Below are 16,168 nucleotides of genomic sequence, written 5' to 3' on the forward strand. Positions count from 1 at the left end.
GGGGAGAGGGGAGGGGAGGCCGACCGCGAGAGGATCGAGGAGAGGAAGAGGGAGAGGAGAGGAGGGAGCGGTCCCAGAGAGAGCCGAGGTGAGAGGAGAGGAGAGGAGAGAGGACAGAGGAGAGGACGAGGAGAGAGGCGAGAGGAGAGAGGGAGACGGCTGAGGAGGGGAGACCGAGAGGAGAGACGCGAGGAATGAGGGAGGAGGCAGAGGAGAGAGGAAGAGGAGAGGAGAGAGAGGACGAGGCGAGGAGGGGGGAGAGGAGGAGGAGAGGGGGGGGAGAGGAGAGAGGAGGTCCGACCTGAGGAGGGGAGGAGAGAGGAGAGAGAGGAGGAGAGGAGAGGGACGAGCAGAGGAGGAGAGGACGAGGGAGACGAAGGAGAGGCACGAGCCATGGAGGAGAGGAGAGGACAAGAGGCGAGAGGAGAGGGGAGGAGGCGAATGAGGAGAGGAGAGGGAGCGGGGAGGGGATTGAGGAGGGAGAGAGAGGAGAGGACCGGAGAGGAAGAGGAGAGGGGAGAGAGGAGGAGCGAAGAGAAGAGGAGGGGAGGGAGAGAGAGGAGAGGAGATGGAGAGGAGAGGAGGAGCCACGAGCAGACACGAGGAGAGAGAGAGGAGAAGTAGCGCAGAGGGAGACCGAGGAGGAGGAGGCCGGAGGAAGGGCGAAGGAGAGGAGAGGAGAGGGGAGGAGGAGGAGGAGAGGAGAGGAGAGAGCGAGGGGATGAGGAAGTAGCGAGAGGAGAGGAGAAGGAGAGGCATTGAGAGGAGAGGAAAGGGGAGAGGGGAGAGGAGAGTGACGAGGAGGGGAGAGGAGAGGAGGAGAGGAGAAGAAGGAGAGAGAGGAGAGGGCGAGAGGAGCAGGAGAGGAGAGGAGAGGGGAAGATCGAGGGGGCGGTGAGCGAGGGTGAGAGGAGGGAGAGGAGGAGAGGGGACGGGGAGAGGAGAGGAGAGGAGGGGAGAGGGGAGGGGGAGAGGGAGGGAGAGGAGAGGAGGGGAGGGGCAGAGGAGAGGAGAGGGGAGGAGGAGAGGAGAGGCAGGGGGAGAGGAGAGGAGAGGAGAGGGCGAGAGGCGAGGATGAGGAAGGAAGGAGAGGGAGGTGAGGGTGAGGAGAGGGGATGAGGAGAGGAGAGGACGGGGAGAGCCGCGGAGGGGAGAGGAGAGGAGTGAGCGAGAGGGACGAGCGAGGGAGAGGAGAGAGGAGAGGGAGAGGGAGGGCGAGGAGGGGAGAGGAGAGGAGAAGGAGAGGAGGGGAGAGGACTAGAGGAGGGGGAGAGGGAGGAGAGGAGAGGAGAGGGGAGGGAGCGGAGAGGGGAGGACCTAGAGGGAGATAGGGAGAGGAGAGGATGAGAGGAGAGGAGACCGGAGAGGAGAGAGGAGAGGGAGGAGGAGAGAGGGGAGTAGGGAGAGGAGAAGGAGGAGAGCGAGGGGAGGGGAGAGGAGAGAGAGGAGAGGAGAGGGAGAGGAAGAGGAGGGCCGGAGAGGAGAGGAGAGGAAGGAGAGGGAGAGGAGAGGAGAGGAGAGGAGAGGAAGGGAGAGGAGAGGAGAGGAGAGCGAGAGGAGAGGGAGAGGGGAGCGAGGAGAGAGGAGAGGAGGAGGAGGGGAGGAGGGGAGGAGGGGAGATCGAGGCAAGGACGGAGAGGGAGAGGTGAGAGGAGGGAGAAGGGAGGAGGAGACGAGGAGAGGAGCGGAGAGGAGGAGGGCGAGAGGAGAGGAGAGGAGAGGGAGAGGAGAGGAGAGGAGGAGATCGGAGAGAGCGAGAAGAGAGGCAGAGGATGAAGGGAGAGGAGAGGAGGAGAGGAGAGGAGGACTGATTTCGGACGACGGAGAGGGCAGCAGCGAGAGGAGAGGGGATGACAGAGAGAGGAGGTAGAGGATGACCCGAGGGAAGAGGGAGGAGGAGAGGAGGAGCAGAGAGGAGGAGGAGAGGAGAGAGAGGAGAGGAGAGGGAGAGGAGAGAGGAGAGGACGAGGGACACGAGGGAGAGGAGGAGAGGACGAGGAGAGGAGAGGAGAACGTGAGGAGCAGAGGAGAGAGAGGAGAGGGGAGGAGGGGGGAGGAGAGGGCGTGCACCGAGGAGAGGAGAGGGGAGGAGAGGGAGAGGATGAGAGAGAGGAGAGCGATGGGGGAGGAGGTGGAGAGGAGAGAGGAAGAGGAGTACGAGGAGGAGAGAGAGCAAGAGGAGAAGAGGAGAGGACGAGGATGAGAGAGGAGAGGAGACGAAGAGGGGAAGGAGTGGAGGAGAGGGGAGGGGAGAGGGCGAGCGGGAGCAGGAGAGGGAGAGGAGAGGAGACGATGCGACGGAGAGGAGGAGAGGAGAGGGAGATGGGAGAGGAAGAGAGAGGAAGAGGCGGAGAGGAGAGAGGAGAGGAGGAGGAGAGGAGAGAGGAGGGGAGGAGAGGGAGAGGGGAGAGGGAGAGGAGAGGAGAGGAGGGGAGGGAGAGGGGAGAGGAGAGGCAGAGGAGAGGAGAGGGGAGGGGAGGAGAGGAGAGGAGAGGAGGGGAGAGGGGAGGGGAGAGGAGAGGAGAGGGAGAGGAGAGGAGGGGAGAGGGAGAGGAGAGGAGAGGGGAGAGGAGAGGGGAGAGGAGGAGGAGAGGACGAGGAGAGGAGAGGGAGAGGAGGAGAGGAGGGGAGGGGAGAGGAGAGGAGAGGAGAGGGAGAGGAGAGGAGAGGGGAGAGGAGAGGGAGAGGAGAGGAGAGGAGAGGGAGAGGGAGAGGAGAGGGAGGGGAGAGGAGAGAGGAGAGGGAGCGGAGAGGAGAGGAGAGGGGAGAGGAGGGGAGAGGGGAGGGGAGAGGAGAGGAGAGGGAGAGGAGAGGAGGGAGAGGAGAGGGAGAGGGGAGGAGGAGAGGAGGGGAGAGGAGAGGGAGAGGAGAGGAGAGAGGAGAGAGGAGAGGAGAGGAGGGGAGAGGGGGGAGAGGAGAGGAGAGGGGGGAGAGGAGGAGAGGAGGAGGAGGGGAGAGGAGAGGAGAGGGAGAGGGAGAGGGAGAGGGGAGGAGAGGAGGGGAGGGGAGGGGAGAGGAGAGGAGAGGAGAGGAGAGGAGAGGAGAGGGAGAGGAAGAGGAGAGGAGAGAGAGAGAGGCAGCCCTGACCAGCAGGGTGACACTTGGTGCCCTTTTCAAGTCATTGAACATCTTAAAGTTCCAGGAAAAAGGTGAACGATCATTTAATCTTTAATATGTCCCAAACATCAAAGAGAAATATGTTAGAAAAATGCATTACTCAACCTTGAATGATCACATCTGTTCTCATGTACCCCCCCCCCGTTCTCAGTCCTTTTCATTGTAAACACACTGATGCTAGCATGAAAGGATGCTAGCATGAAAGGCCACAGGATCAAAAGGCCACAGAAAGCCATTTAATACAGAATAAGGTGGTACAGTTCATTGACTGGTTAGCTAGAAGACAATTAACAACAAAGATGACCCAAACCCAAACTAGCATGATTATCATGATTAAACAACACACAACAGAGAGGGAAAACGAGCTCCAGTTGCCTTTAAGGCTAAACGTGTGGACACCTGAGGGACGACACGGCCTCAGGACTGATCGGATGTTCTTCTCTTCCAGGTCCACAGCCAAGCGGAACCCAGACGAGCTCCTCCCCCCTTCAGCATCACTTATGTCAGCGTCAGCCCTTCCCCCTCGCCGCCCCCCCCCCCTCCTGGGGTCACACCAGAGGCTGTTTATCTGCAGTAGTGGAGAGCAGCGACTCTGCGCTGGTTCTGTAGATGGGTTTCTTCTGGGAATGGTCGTCACTGGAGAAGCACAGAGAGAAAGAGAGACAATCATTGTCCGTATAACGACGTCCCCGTTAGCGCTGCTAAAGATTTGATCGTTTCTGTGTGAGAGCATCCAAAAGCTTTTCATCTGACGCTGTGATTATTAGAGGCAACGACGTGACCACGTCCTGACTCAGGGGCCCTCACTGATTTAAGGCCCCTGAGGCAGCTCCTTGTGTTTCCAGCTGGGTCCTTTAAAACATCATCTTTGGTATAAATTCCTAATTTGGTCAGCAGTTGCCTGATTTCTGGTGTTGGAACGCCCTGGTCCTCCCGTCTCACCCTCACTTCACTGGTTAAACGCTTGATTTTTGAGACCAAAGGTGACTTCAAAGCAGCTGAACTGTTCCTGAGCTTTGATGGCAGCTCTGATGTTACAGCCGACCTGTTCGGACCCCGAACATGATGATTCGAACATAAAACAAGTAAATAAACCCACCTGTGCCGTCTTGGTCTGTGGTGTGACTCTAATAGTGTCTCAAAAGGGACCCAGGACATGCTGGGACCCCGGACATGCTGAGACCCCGGACATGCTGGGACCCAGGACATGCTGGGACCCAGGACATGCTGGGACCCAGGACATGCTGAGACCCAGGACATGCAGGGACCCAGGACATGCTGGGACCCCGGACATGCTGAGACCCCGGACATGCTGGGACCCAGGACATGCTGGGACCCAGGACATCCAGGGACCCAGGACATGCTGAGACCCAGGACATGCTGAGACCCAGGACATACTGAGACCCAGGACATGCAGGGACCCAGGACATGCTGGGACCCAGGACATGCTGGGACCCAGGACATGCTGGGACCCCGGACATGCTGGGACCAGGACATCCAGGGACCCAGGACATCCAGGGACCCAGGACATGCAGGGACCCAGGACATGCTGGGACCCAGGACATGCAGGGACCCAGGACATGCAGGGACCCAGGACATACTGAGACCCAGGACATGCAGGGACCCAGGACATGCTGGGACCCAGGACATGATGGGACCCAGGACATGCTAGGACCCAGGACATGCAGGGACCCAGGACATGCTGGGACCCCGGACATGCTGAGACCCCGGACATGCTGAGACCCCGGACATGCAGGGACCCAGGACATGCTGGGACCCAGGACATGCTGGGACCCAGGACATGCTGAGACCCAGGACATGCTGAGACCCAGGACATGCTGGGACCCAGGACATGCTGAGACCCAGGACATGCTGGGATCCAGGACATGCTGAGACCCAGGACATGCTGGGACCCCGGACATGCTGAGACCCCGGACATGTTGGGACCCAGGACATGCTGAGACCCAGGACATGATGGGACCCAGGACATGCTGGAACCCAGGACATCCTGAGACCCAGGACATGATGGGACCCAGGACATGCTGGAAACCAGGACATGCTGGGATCCAGGACATGCTAGGACCCAGGACATACTGAGACCCAGGACATGCTGAGACCCAGGACATGCTGGGACCCCGGACATGCTGAGACCCCGGACATGCTGGGACCCAGGACATGCTGAGACCCAGGACATGCTGGGACCCCGGACATGCTGAGACCCAGGACATGCTGGGACCCCGGACATGCAGGGACCCAGGACATGCTGGGACCCAGGACATGCAGGGACCCAGGACATGCTGGGACCCAGGACATGCTGGAACCCAGGACATGATGGGACCCAGGACATGCAGGGACCCAGGACATGCAGGGACCAGGACATGCTGGAACCCAGGACATGCTGGGATCCAGGACATGCTAGGACCCAGGACATACTGAGACCCAGGACATGCTGAGACCCAGGACATGCTGGGACCCAGGACATGCTGAGACCCAGGACATGCTGAGACCCAGGACATGCAGGGACCCAGGACATGCTGGGACCCAGGACATACTGGGACCCAGGACATGCTGGGACCCCGGACATGCTGAGACCCAGGACATGCTGGGACCCCGGACATGCTGAGACCCAGGACATTCAAATCCAGTTTGCTTCAGTTTTTTTCACCTTTATTCTGAAAATGGCATTCTTTTCAGCCCACATGTAAAATAAAATAATAATTGGATAAAGTGCAGATGAAAGAAGAAAGAGGATCAAAGTATAGCGCGATCTCGATATTCGAGGCTCACGCGTGTCCGTTCTTACATGGGGCCCTTGGCCGTCTTGATGCCTTTGGCCCGGCTGCACAGGAACACGCTGACCGAGACCACGAAGACCAGGAGGAAGGCCGCGGCCACAGAGGTCACCAGGAGGACCTGGCCATTACTGGTGTGGTACCACGGAGCATCTCCTGTGGACCACATCAGGAGACACGCGTCACATGGGCTCTGCAACACCTGGACCACGAGCCTGCGTGCGTGAGCAACCATGAAGCAGCTGAACGTGACCAATGGTCAGGAAAAACCACTTTTATCAAGATTTATCCCATTCATTGCATCGTTAACGGCGGTCTGATATTCAACAGTTAATAATATATAGCTATAATTATATACAGTGATCCCTCGTTTATCGCGGGAGTTGCGTTCCAAAAGTAACACGCGAAAAGTGAAATCCGTGAAGTAGTCAGCTTTATTTTTTTAAATTATTTTACAATGCAATACTGAACTATAGAATGAAACCAAAAATCAAAACCTGTTTTAAAGACCAAACTTTGTTTAAAACAATAATTTTAATCTAGTAATACAAGGTTGGAAACATTGTCACTGGCGTATTTCAGTCCCAGCTGAGCCTCTGCGTCCTGACTCCGCTCCGCTGGAGCGTCTGTTTCTACGGAAGGCGCAGGAGTCTTTCTCCCAGAGAAGAACATTGTTATGGGGAGTTGTTGGCGCTCTTTCTTTTTCTGAGCAAGAAGACTTTTATAAACGGATATGCCACCTTCGATTATATTTGAGAACTGCAACGAACGACTCGCAAAAAAAATCCGTGAAGCAGCGAAGCCGTGAAAGATGAAACGCGATATAGCGAGGGATCACTGTATATATATAAGAGCATTGGTGGGGGCCAATTAACCATCTCCAATCGCCTCACAGGTTACTGATGAAGATGATGATGAAGAGAACCTGCAGAACAGAACCTGGAGAACAGAACCTGAAGAAGAGAACCTGGAGAACAGAACCTGCAGAACAGAACCTGGAGAAGAGAACCTGGAGAAGAGAACCTGGAGAAGAGAACCTGGAGAAGAGAACCTGGAGAAGAGAACCTGGAGAAGAGAACCTGCAGAACAGAACCTGGAGAAGAGAACCTGGAGAAGAGAACCTGGAGAAGAGAACCTGCAGAACAGAACCTGGAGAAGAGAACCTGGAGAAGAGAACCTGGAGAAGAGAACCTGGAGAAGAGAACCTGCAGAACAGAACCTGGAGAAGAGAACCTGGAGAAGAGAACCTGGAGAACAGAACCTGCAGAACAGAACCTGGAGAAGAGAACCTGGAGAAGAGAACCTGAGAGAAGAGAACCTGGAGAAGAGAACCTGCAGAACAGAACCTGGAGAAGAGAACCTGGAGAAGAGAACCTGGAGAACAGAACCTGCAGAACAGAACCTGGAGAAGAGAACCTGGAAAAGAGAACCTGGAGAACAGAACCTGCAGAACAGAACCTGGAGAAGAGAACCTGGAGAAGAGAACTGGAGAAGAGAACCTGGAGAAGAGAACCTGGAGAAGAGAACCTGGAGAACAGAACCTGGAGAAGAGAACCTGGAGAAGAGAACCTGGAGAAGAGAACCTGAAGAAGAGAACCTGGAGAAGAGAACCTGGAGAACAGAACCTGGAGAACAGAACCTGGAGAAGAGAACCTGGAGAAGAGAACCTGGAGAACAGAACCTGGAGAACAGAACCTGGAGAAGAGAACCTGGAGAAGAGAACCTGGAGAACAGAACTGGAGAACAGAACCTGGAGAAGAGAACCTGGAGAAGAGAACCTGGAGAAGAGAACCTGGAGAACAGAACCTGGAGAGAGAACCTGGAGAGAGAACCTGGAGAACAGAACCTGGAGAACAGAACCTGGAGAAGAGAACCTGGAGAAGAGCTGTCTCACCAGGCAGCACGCTGATGCTGATGCTGCGGCTCTTCCTCAGCGCCTCCACTGACGGGTGTTGGGCCGTGCAGGTGTACCGGCCTCCATCGGCTGAGCTCACCTTCATCAGCGCCAGCTGGGAGGAAGGCAGGATCCAATCACTGCCCTGAAAGAAAGAAACCCCCAACCAGAGCAGAGTGAGGCAAATATAAAGGCTGAGAGAATTAATCATGGAAATAATCATGGAATTAATCATGGAATTAATCATGGAATTAATCATGGACTATGAGGAGTCTGGAATGTCTGGAAAACATTTCTTTAAAATCCCTTTTCACTGAAGAATGAGCTCGCTCATTTCCATGCTGCAAATAAATGTTCATATTCTCAAATATTCATATTAATAGGAAGCTCCAGACAGTTAAAACACTCTCTATTTATTCACCACCACTCAACACACACCAACAGTGGTGACACACACCAACAGTGGTGACACACACCAACAGTGGTGACACACACTAACAGTGGTGACACACACCAACAGTGGTGACACACACAGTGGTGACACACACTAACAGTGGTGACGCACACCAACAGTGGTGACACACACCAACAGTGGTAACACACACAGTGGTGACACCAACAGTGGTGACACACACCAACAGTGGTGACACACACAGTGGTGACACACACAGTGGTGACACACACCAACAGTGGTAACACACACAGTGGTGACACACACAGTGGTGACACACACTAACAGTGGTGACACACACAACAGTGGTGACACACACAGTGGTGACACACACTAACAGTGGTAACACACACCAACAGTGGTGACACACACTAACAGTGGTAACACACACCAACAGTGGTGACACACACCAACAGTGGTGACACACACTAACAGTGGTAACACACACAACAGTGGTGACACACACAGTGGTGACACACACTAACAGTGGTAACACACACAACAGTGGTGACACACACTAACAGTGGTGACACACACACCAACAGTGGTGACACACACCAACAGTGGTGACACACAACAGTGGTGACACACACTAACAGTGGTACACACACACCAACAGTGGTGACACACACTAACAGTGGTAACACACACCAACAGTGGTGACACACCAACAGTGGTGACACACACTAACAGTGGTAACACACACCAACAGTGGTGACACCACACCAACAGTGGTACACACACCAACAGTGGTAACACACACAGTGGTGACACACACCAACAGTGGTGACACCAACAGTGGTGACACACACCAACAGTGGTGACACACACTAACAGTGGTGACACACTAACAGTGGTACACACACCAACAGTGGTAACACACACCAACAGTGGTAACACACACTAACAGTGGTGACACACACAACAGTGGTGACACACACACCAACAGTGGTAACACACACAGTGGTGACACACACAGTGGTGACACACCAACAGTGGTGACACACTAACAGTGGTAACACACACAGTGGTGACACACACCAACAGTGGTAACACACACAGTGGTGACACACACCAACAGTGGTGACACACACTAACAGTGGTGACACACACAGTGGTGACACACAATAACAGTGGTAACACACACAACAGTGGTAACACACACAGTGGTGACACACACCAACAGTGGTAACACACACCAACAGTGGTACACACACCACACAGTGGTGACACACACTAACAGTGGTGACACACACTAACAGTGGTACACACACCAACAGTGGTGACACACACTAACAGTGGTAACACACACTAACAGTGGTGACACACACTAACAGTGGTGACACACACTAACAGTGGTAACACACACCAACAGTGGTGACACACACCAACAGTGGTAACACACACCAACAGTGGTGACACACACTAACAGTGGTAACACACACCAACAGTGGTGACACACACTAACAGTGGTAACACACACCAACAGTGGTGACACACACTAACAGTGGTGACACACACCAACAGTGGTGACACACACTAACAGTGGTGACACACACTGGAATAATGAGGTGGTTCAGGAGCTGATAAATGACACAATAGCAGCGATATTCTGAGACGAGCCTCCACGAGGTGGAAACCCAACAGAAACACATATTAGCATGCAGATGGTTTGGCTCCTGAGAGCTGGAGCTCATATACATATATACACACATATATACACACATATATAAACACATATATACACACATATATACACACATATACTCGTGCAAACACCAACAGTGAAACACAAAACCCACTGAGTTAGTGGTTAGTTCATCTTGAGCAGCCAGCCTGAGAAGACTGAAAAAAGGAAATAAGACACACAAAATAGAGCTCTTTCCAGTGATGCTGTCGCACCTTAAAGCTACAGATGTTCAACCAACTACTGGGCCGTCATCCAGGTCAAAGTGACCCGTGGGGTGTCAGTTCAAAACTGAACCCAATCCGGGTTCCACCCCTAAAATACTGGGTCTGACCATTTCACTATGTGGATGTCTCTACTGGGAGAGTTCCTCGGTCATTAAAAGTGCTGGTCAATATTTCAATACTAGGCAACCAAAGGGGAAAAACCATGAGGAACCCTAACCCTAACCCTAACCCTAACCCTAACCCAGTGAGTGGTTAGAGTTAGCCAAGCGGTCCTGGAAGCATGGAAGACTTGGTCAGAGCGGCTCTGGACAGGAGATGAGCCAGAGGAGACGTTAGGCTGGAGGAAATGAAGGGGAGAGAAACAGGGAGAGAAACCTGGAAAGATGACTACGGTGAAAACAAGAGCTCGAGCCCAAGCAGGAGTGCATGTTGACAGATGTGCAAACGCTCACGTTCTTGCTCCAGGTGTAGATGGACGTCTCGGACGCACTGGTTGAACACTTCAGCACCACATCATCCCCAGATCGCACCTTCAGCTCCTCTGATAGTCCCAGGTATCTGCTGTAGCCTTCCCTGGTCATTGACAGCTGCCCCATATCTTAAAAAAGAAGGTTTGAGCATGAAAGGACGTGGGCTGAAGCCTTTCTAAAGAGTGTGTGCTAGCAGAGTGTCTCTGAGCGCACGGACTCAAGTGAACGGTGGCAAAACCTGCAGCAAACAATCGACAACCATGATAACGGGTAACAGTCGTTAGGAAGTGGGGCTGTGAATAACGGCTCATTTCAGCTGCTAGCGCCTCTCCTTGATGTTCCCTCTGGTCCATTCTGATCTTTGCTCATAATGAGTGCTGCCAGACTGAGGAACCTATCAAAGATCTTCCTGGTGGATGTGATCACCACTGAGCAGATGGAGGACACCCTAATCTGAATGGACACGATGCCAGTTGATGCAACTGTGCACCCTAAATGCCTGACAGCTTCAAAGATAATGGACCAAAAGCTGTTAGAGAACCAACTGACAGATTTTTACAGTGCAGAGTTTTTGCAGTGGGTTACATCCTTTGTGCAGCGCTGGCTCATTTCTAATGGTGCATTTCTTTTTTAATCACATCACCATTGGAAATTGTTCATTAGTTCCTTCTCAAACGTTTGCTCACTCTCAGAATTCTGTGTAATTCACCTCTGCAAGATAAATCCACATTTCTCAATCCAACAGGAAGAAGTGAAGGTTTCCATGGCAACGTCCATCTTTAGATACTCACAGTGGACTTTGATTGTCAGCACCTGGGAGCAGCTGTCTGGGGTGGTTGCGTTTTTCCCGTCGGACACGCAGCGATAGGAGCCGTCGTACAAGGTGCTCGCATAAGGGACGGACATGAGCAAGCGGTCTGGAGTCATGCGCACTTCTGTCCCGTAGCCCCGGCACCAGAACCGCTGAGAGAAGGGACGCCATTGCTTGGTGTACTGAAGGGAACAAGCAGGACTGATGACGGAGGTCGTGTTTACATCAAAACTGGGGAAAATGTTAAAGATGGGAATGCAGCTCCATGAACGGAGCAGCCATCAACTCCTCTGCACTCACCCCAATCACAGCAGTATACAGGAACTTATCAAGCTCGTTCCAACAATAAAAGTCATTGCATTAGTCCTTTGTCTCTCACCTTGGAGAACATCTCAATGTGGACCTGGCTGATGTTGAACTCAGCGTCCGAGTACAGACATTCCAGTGTGATCTGCTCCCCCTCCAGGATCGGCCCGGTCGGCCCTTTGATCAGCAAAGTGGCTGCATGTGGACACGAATTACAGACAGTTTTACTGATCAACCACGTAGGCAGGAACAGCACAGCCCATTTGTTCATCTGCCAGCAATAACGACACAAAAGTACACTAATGAAGAAAAGGATGGAGGTCCTCAGGATGGTCCCTGGGGGAACGCCAAGCCCGGTGAAAAATGATCCTCAAAGATCACTACGGTGAAAACATCGGTACGCTCGTAGAGAAAGCAGTGTTTACGCTGGAGGAAGGACACACACACACACACACACACACACACACACACACAGGTAACACACAAAGGTAACACACACATACACACAGGTAACACACACACAAACTGTAACCCACAAGCATGACTGTGTCTACGAGGCGAACAGAAAGCTGCTAACCGACTACTCTTATATTATTTATTATTTGATGAATTAATATTAATTAGACGCACACCTGCTTCAGCGGGCAGGTAAAACAGGTAAAACTAAAACAAAGCATATTACCCAAACTGCCATGAAGTAGGAGCACTCCAACAACAGCGAAAACGGGCTTCATAACTTCGTAGAAAATTTCAAGTTCTACCCAAATTAAAACAATTGGAAGCAACTGAAGCAAAGGTACGAATGTGAAATTAAAACGTTAGCTCGGAGTATTTAAGCGTTCGCGTGTGGGCGTGGTTTACTCTCTGTTTAAGGAAATGGACTCAACATTTGATAGAGGCGATGTATCAATGTCCATATAAAACCGAAAATAAATGAATAGTCTCTGTAAATGTGCTTACTTTCTTTTTGTGCGGGCTTGAATTTAAAACTATCTGCGTGGGGTGTAAATAAATATCTCAGTCGATGAAATTGACATCGTGAGCGTCATCTGTCTCCGGGGAACATAAGACATGTTCGAATGAGGATGAAGTCGTTTTCCAATGAATCGAAATCGAAAGAAACGACTCTGGAATATTCTGACTTGACTTGAAATGTACAACTAACAACGCTTCGTTTTCCTGTGTCGAATGACTTTGTTTATGCTTTTCAGAGATGATTAAATGTGCTTAATAACGCCAGCTAAACAGCTTTATGACGCAGCGAAACTTGACCGCAGGAGGGACAAACACACACACACACACACACACGTATAAACTCATTTATTCACTCGACTGCCTGCAGTGACCTCAACCAAGAGAAAGTCAATAGAGTCCTTAACAGCTCTTATTTCGTCCACAATGATTTACACATGATTAATTGATGCTTTACAATTATGCTGTAGTTCCAAAGTCCCCCGGCTGTCGGCGGAAGCAACATTTTACCAGCGGAAGTCGACGCAACAAAGCGGAAGTGAGGAGGTCTGGTCGCGTCGTTTTTTGCCCCAGTTTCCATCGAATACGTTTCAGTCTTTCTGAATTTAATTTCTGCATCATCGACACGGAAATGCAAAACATGGACAGATAGTGTTTATGAACGAGGGTAAGTTTACGCTTTCGCTCCTAAATATAAGACTCGGTCTGAATAAAGCCTCGCCACCAGGCTAGTGGCTAATGTTAGCCTACTCTTGCTAATTTGAAGCGCGTTCGCTGCTAATGTTTTTAGCACGTTGCGTTGTTCGACCGGTGTTTTAGAGATTCGCTGCATTTCTAAGATAAACATTGGTTTAAGTTTGACCTTTCTTTTTATATTGCTGTCGTTTTCCCTTAAGTATTGAATTGTACCCTTTGTTTTTGAGCTAATGCCGTATTGGTCAGAACAGTGCGATCAAAGGGTCGCTAAATACATTCGAATTAGTGGGACTTTAAAAACCAGTTGTGTTGTGTTGTGTCGTGTTGCGTCGTGTTGCGTCCTCCCCAGATTCACGCACCCTGTAAATGTTCACCCATCGCATCTGTGTTCATCTGACGCGTCCCTTTGGTCGAGCGACACAGGCGAACATCCGTCCGGGCTTCGGTGAAACTCGCCCCGCTGAGCATGGCTAACAGCACCGCCACCGTGATGAAGGTGATCACCCCCGGAGCCGCTGGCAGGAGCAGCCCAGAAGGGTCCCAGGTGAGGTCGACAAATCCAAACCTCTGGCTTTGTGGCAAAGATCGGGCCCATTTTGGCCTCGGCCCGGTTTATGAGGCTTTTGCAAAATACACTCAAAAATATATAATAGAATTTTCTAAAGTATGAGAATGGGCCAAGGATTCCGACCTGTGGTCTTCCAAATATTAGACCAAAGGGGCTTTGATCATAAAGGAAATCAACCAGAACACTTTTGCCGCTATACTATGGACCCCCCCCCCAGGCCGAGGAACAGATGGGAAAGTTTGGCTCCTGTTCTGGACTCTGGCGAGATCCAGAACACCAAATCTCCCAAATATTTCCCGAGATCGTAGCACTGTGCCGTTCCTTTGTGTTACACATGTGTTGTTACACGCGTGTTGTTACACGCATGTTGTTACACGCGTGTTGTTACACGCTTGTTATTACACGCTTGTTATTACACACGTGTTGTTACACGCGTGTTGTTGCACGCTTGTTATTACACGCGTGTTGTTACACGCTTGTTATTACACGCTTGTTATTACACACGTGTTGTTACACGCGTGTTGTTGCACGCTTGTTATTACACGCTTGTTGTTACACGTGTTGTTACACGTGTTATGCAGAGAATCATCTTAATGATTTCAGCGTTGATAAACGCCTTATCGGTCGTGATCACGTGCTCGTAGCGGCCGTGACGCCACGCTATTTTTCATGGGTTTAATTATCAAGGATGAGGTCATCCTGTCCCATTTAGAAACACGATCCAAAGTGTTACCTTTGTAATTTGCCTGAGGTGTGTTTAGATAGGTTCAGCGACGCCAGAATCAAGGCCGCGACCTTGAGCAAGGTCAGAATGAGTCGGAGGTCCTTTGCTCTTCAAGCTTCACACACAAACATCTTTTCTTTAAGGTTCTCACCAAGAAGAAACTGCAAGACCTGGTGAGGGAGATCGACCCCAACGAGCAGCTGGACGAGGACGTAGAGGAGGTCCGTTTGTGCCGTTCACGCCAGGTTCTGCTGTAAATCTGTGTGGCAGGTGCCTCCTGTATCTTGTAGCTCTGAAGCCCAAACGTGGTCACAACCAGGAATTTGCTCTGGCTGCATTAAAACTGGCGTCAGAGTTTCGCCCCTTTCCTTTGATGTTCACTGCTCAGAATGGATGCTTTGATGTCCTCATGTCTCCCCTCAGATGCTTCTTCAGATCGCCGACGACTTTATTGAGAGTGTGGTGACGGCGGCCTGTCAGCTGGCGCGCCATCGGAAGTCCAACACCTTAGAAGTGAAAGATGTTCAGTTACATCTGGGTAGGTGGCTGCTGTGGCTCGGCCCGGCTTCGATGGCCCCCCCTGTTGTGGCAGAGCAGGGGGTCCTTCTGGAGGTCGACGTCCATCGGGGGGGCGTGGTCCAGCTGGCGTCCCTTCTCTCTAATCCAATCCCGTCTTGTCTTTGGCTTTTCTCAGAGCGCCAGTGGAACATGTGGATTCCTGGTTTTGGCTCGGATGAAATCCGGCCATTCAAAAAGGCCTGTACCACAGAGGCCCACAAACAGGTCAGAGCCAGTCCAGAGAGTCCAGCTCCAGGTCCTCCTCAAGCAGCTCTAACCTTTGGGGGGGGTCTGTTTTCAGAGAATGGCGCTGATCCGCAAGACGACCAAAAAGTAGCAAGACTGCAGAGGATGAAGCTGCGTCCACTTTGTGTACTTTTGTGTGTATTAATGGAGTTGGTGGATAAATAGTGTTACGCTGTCACTCCTCAAGTGTCTGTGATCATTGCTTCGGCTTCAGTCTCCCACATGTCTGCTGTCGTTGCCCCTCGGGTTATCAGACGTGGAGCTCGGGTGGACGACGTGCACGTGAATCCATCCGGATGGTTCACTGTGCTCGATGTCGTGCGAGGCTGCTCAGCATCGTTCTGAGGAACGTTCCGAGTTCCTCCTCGCCTCACCTGCAGTCGTGTTCTTCCTTCACTCTTATCACTCAAATCCCAACTGTTGAAGGTTTGAGAAGGTCAACGGAGGCCAGATACTTCAGAAAACACGTGCACGTGTCCATCGCTCGGGATTCCAGACAGTTTGTGGCTGTTGTTCGCCAGGTGTTCGCCTGTTGTTCGCCAGGTGTTCGCCTGTTGTTCGCCAGGTGTTCGCCTGTTGTTCGCCAGGTGTTCGCCTGTTGTTCGCCAGGTGTTCGCCAGGTGTTCGCCTGTTGTTCGCCAGGTGTTCG

At 52.1% G+C, this 16,168-nt stretch overlaps 2 protein-coding genes across 24 annotated transcripts; one reads left to right on the forward strand and one right to left on the reverse strand.

Annotated features, from left to right (window-relative positions):
- Positions 1-3,338: 3,338 nt before the first annotated feature.
- Positions 3,339-12,610, reverse strand: si:ch211-79k12.1 (uncharacterized protein LOC568891 homolog). Of its 22 annotated transcripts, none has more exons than XR_008948441.1 (12): positions 12,438-12,610; positions 11,829-11,950; positions 11,430-11,631; positions 10,621-10,766; positions 7,756-7,948; positions 7,409-7,492; positions 7,228-7,269; positions 7,101-7,128; positions 6,891-7,002; positions 6,803-6,834; positions 5,921-6,065; positions 3,339-3,753 (listed from the first exon to the last, which is right to left on the reverse strand). XR_008948441.1 is itself a non-coding variant. In XM_057023216.1 (12 exons), the coding sequence occupies exons 1-12, from the start codon at positions 12,487-12,489 to the stop codon at positions 3,666-3,668; spliced, it is 1,263 nt and encodes a 420-aa protein (XP_056879196.1). In that variant the 5' UTR covers positions 12,490-12,610; the 3' UTR covers positions 3,339-3,665. The 22 variants fall into 22 exon arrangements, 20 of the variants coding, with proteins under 20 accessions (XP_056879196.1, XP_056879194.1, XP_056879195.1 ...); XM_057023216.1 differs by lacking the exons at positions 7,101-7,128; positions 7,409-7,492 and adding exons at positions 7,157-7,184; positions 7,298-7,325 and having other exon boundaries at positions 5,921-6,124; positions 6,803-6,848; positions 6,933-7,058; positions 7,228-7,255; XM_057023214.1 differs by having other exon boundaries at positions 5,921-6,124; positions 6,803-6,904; positions 6,961-7,002.
- A 596-nt stretch (positions 12,611-13,206) lies between these two features.
- Positions 13,207-15,697, forward strand: taf12 (TAF12 RNA polymerase II, TATA box binding protein (TBP)-associated factor). 2 transcript variants are annotated; one of them, XM_057023240.1, is made up of 6 exons: positions 13,207-13,394; positions 13,773-13,967; positions 14,859-14,936; positions 15,139-15,253; positions 15,410-15,498; positions 15,575-15,697. In XM_057023240.1, exons 2-6 carry the CDS (start codon positions 13,890-13,892, stop codon positions 15,608-15,610), a joined length of 396 nt encoding a protein of 131 aa, XP_056879220.1. In that variant the 5' UTR covers positions 13,207-13,394; positions 13,773-13,889; the 3' UTR covers positions 15,611-15,697. The 2 variants fall into 2 exon arrangements, with proteins under 2 accessions (XP_056879220.1, XP_056879221.1); XM_057023241.1 differs by having other exon boundaries at positions 13,228-13,394; positions 13,847-13,967.
- Positions 15,698-16,168: the final 471 nt, after the last annotated feature.

The sequence above is a fragment of the Takifugu flavidus genome, unplaced genomic scaffold (genome assembly GCF_003711565.1).
Source record: "Takifugu flavidus isolate HTHZ2018 unplaced genomic scaffold, ASM371156v2 ctg141, whole genome shotgun sequence".
Classification (NCBI taxonomy): domain Eukaryota; kingdom Metazoa; phylum Chordata; class Actinopteri; order Tetraodontiformes; family Tetraodontidae; genus Takifugu; species Takifugu flavidus.

Coding starts and splice junctions, on each gene's coding strand:
- si:ch211-79k12.1 (XM_057023212.1), bottom strand. CDS start 12,489: ATGAAGCCCGTTTTCGCTGTTGTTGGAGTGCTCCTACTTCATGGCAGT. Junction 7,326..7,755: donor CTCCAGGTTCTGTTCTCCAG/GTTCTGTTCTCC, acceptor TCTCTTTTCCAG/GTTCTCTTCTCCAGGTTCTG. Junction 7,256..7,297: donor CTCCAGGTTCTGTTCTGCAG/GTTCTGTTCTCC, acceptor TCTCTTCTCCAG/GTTCTGTTCTGCAGGTTCTC.
- taf12 (XM_057023240.1), top strand. CDS start 13,890: ATGGCTAACAGCACCGCCACCGTGATGAAGGTGATCACCCCCGGAGCC. Junction 13,968..14,858: donor GCAGCCCAGAAGGGTCCCAG/GTGAGGTCGACA, acceptor CTTTTCTTTAAG/GTTCTCACCAAGAAGAAACT. Junction 15,254..15,409: donor AGATGTTCAGTTACATCTGG/GTAGGTGGCTGC, acceptor GGCTTTTCTCAG/AGCGCCAGTGGAACATGTGG.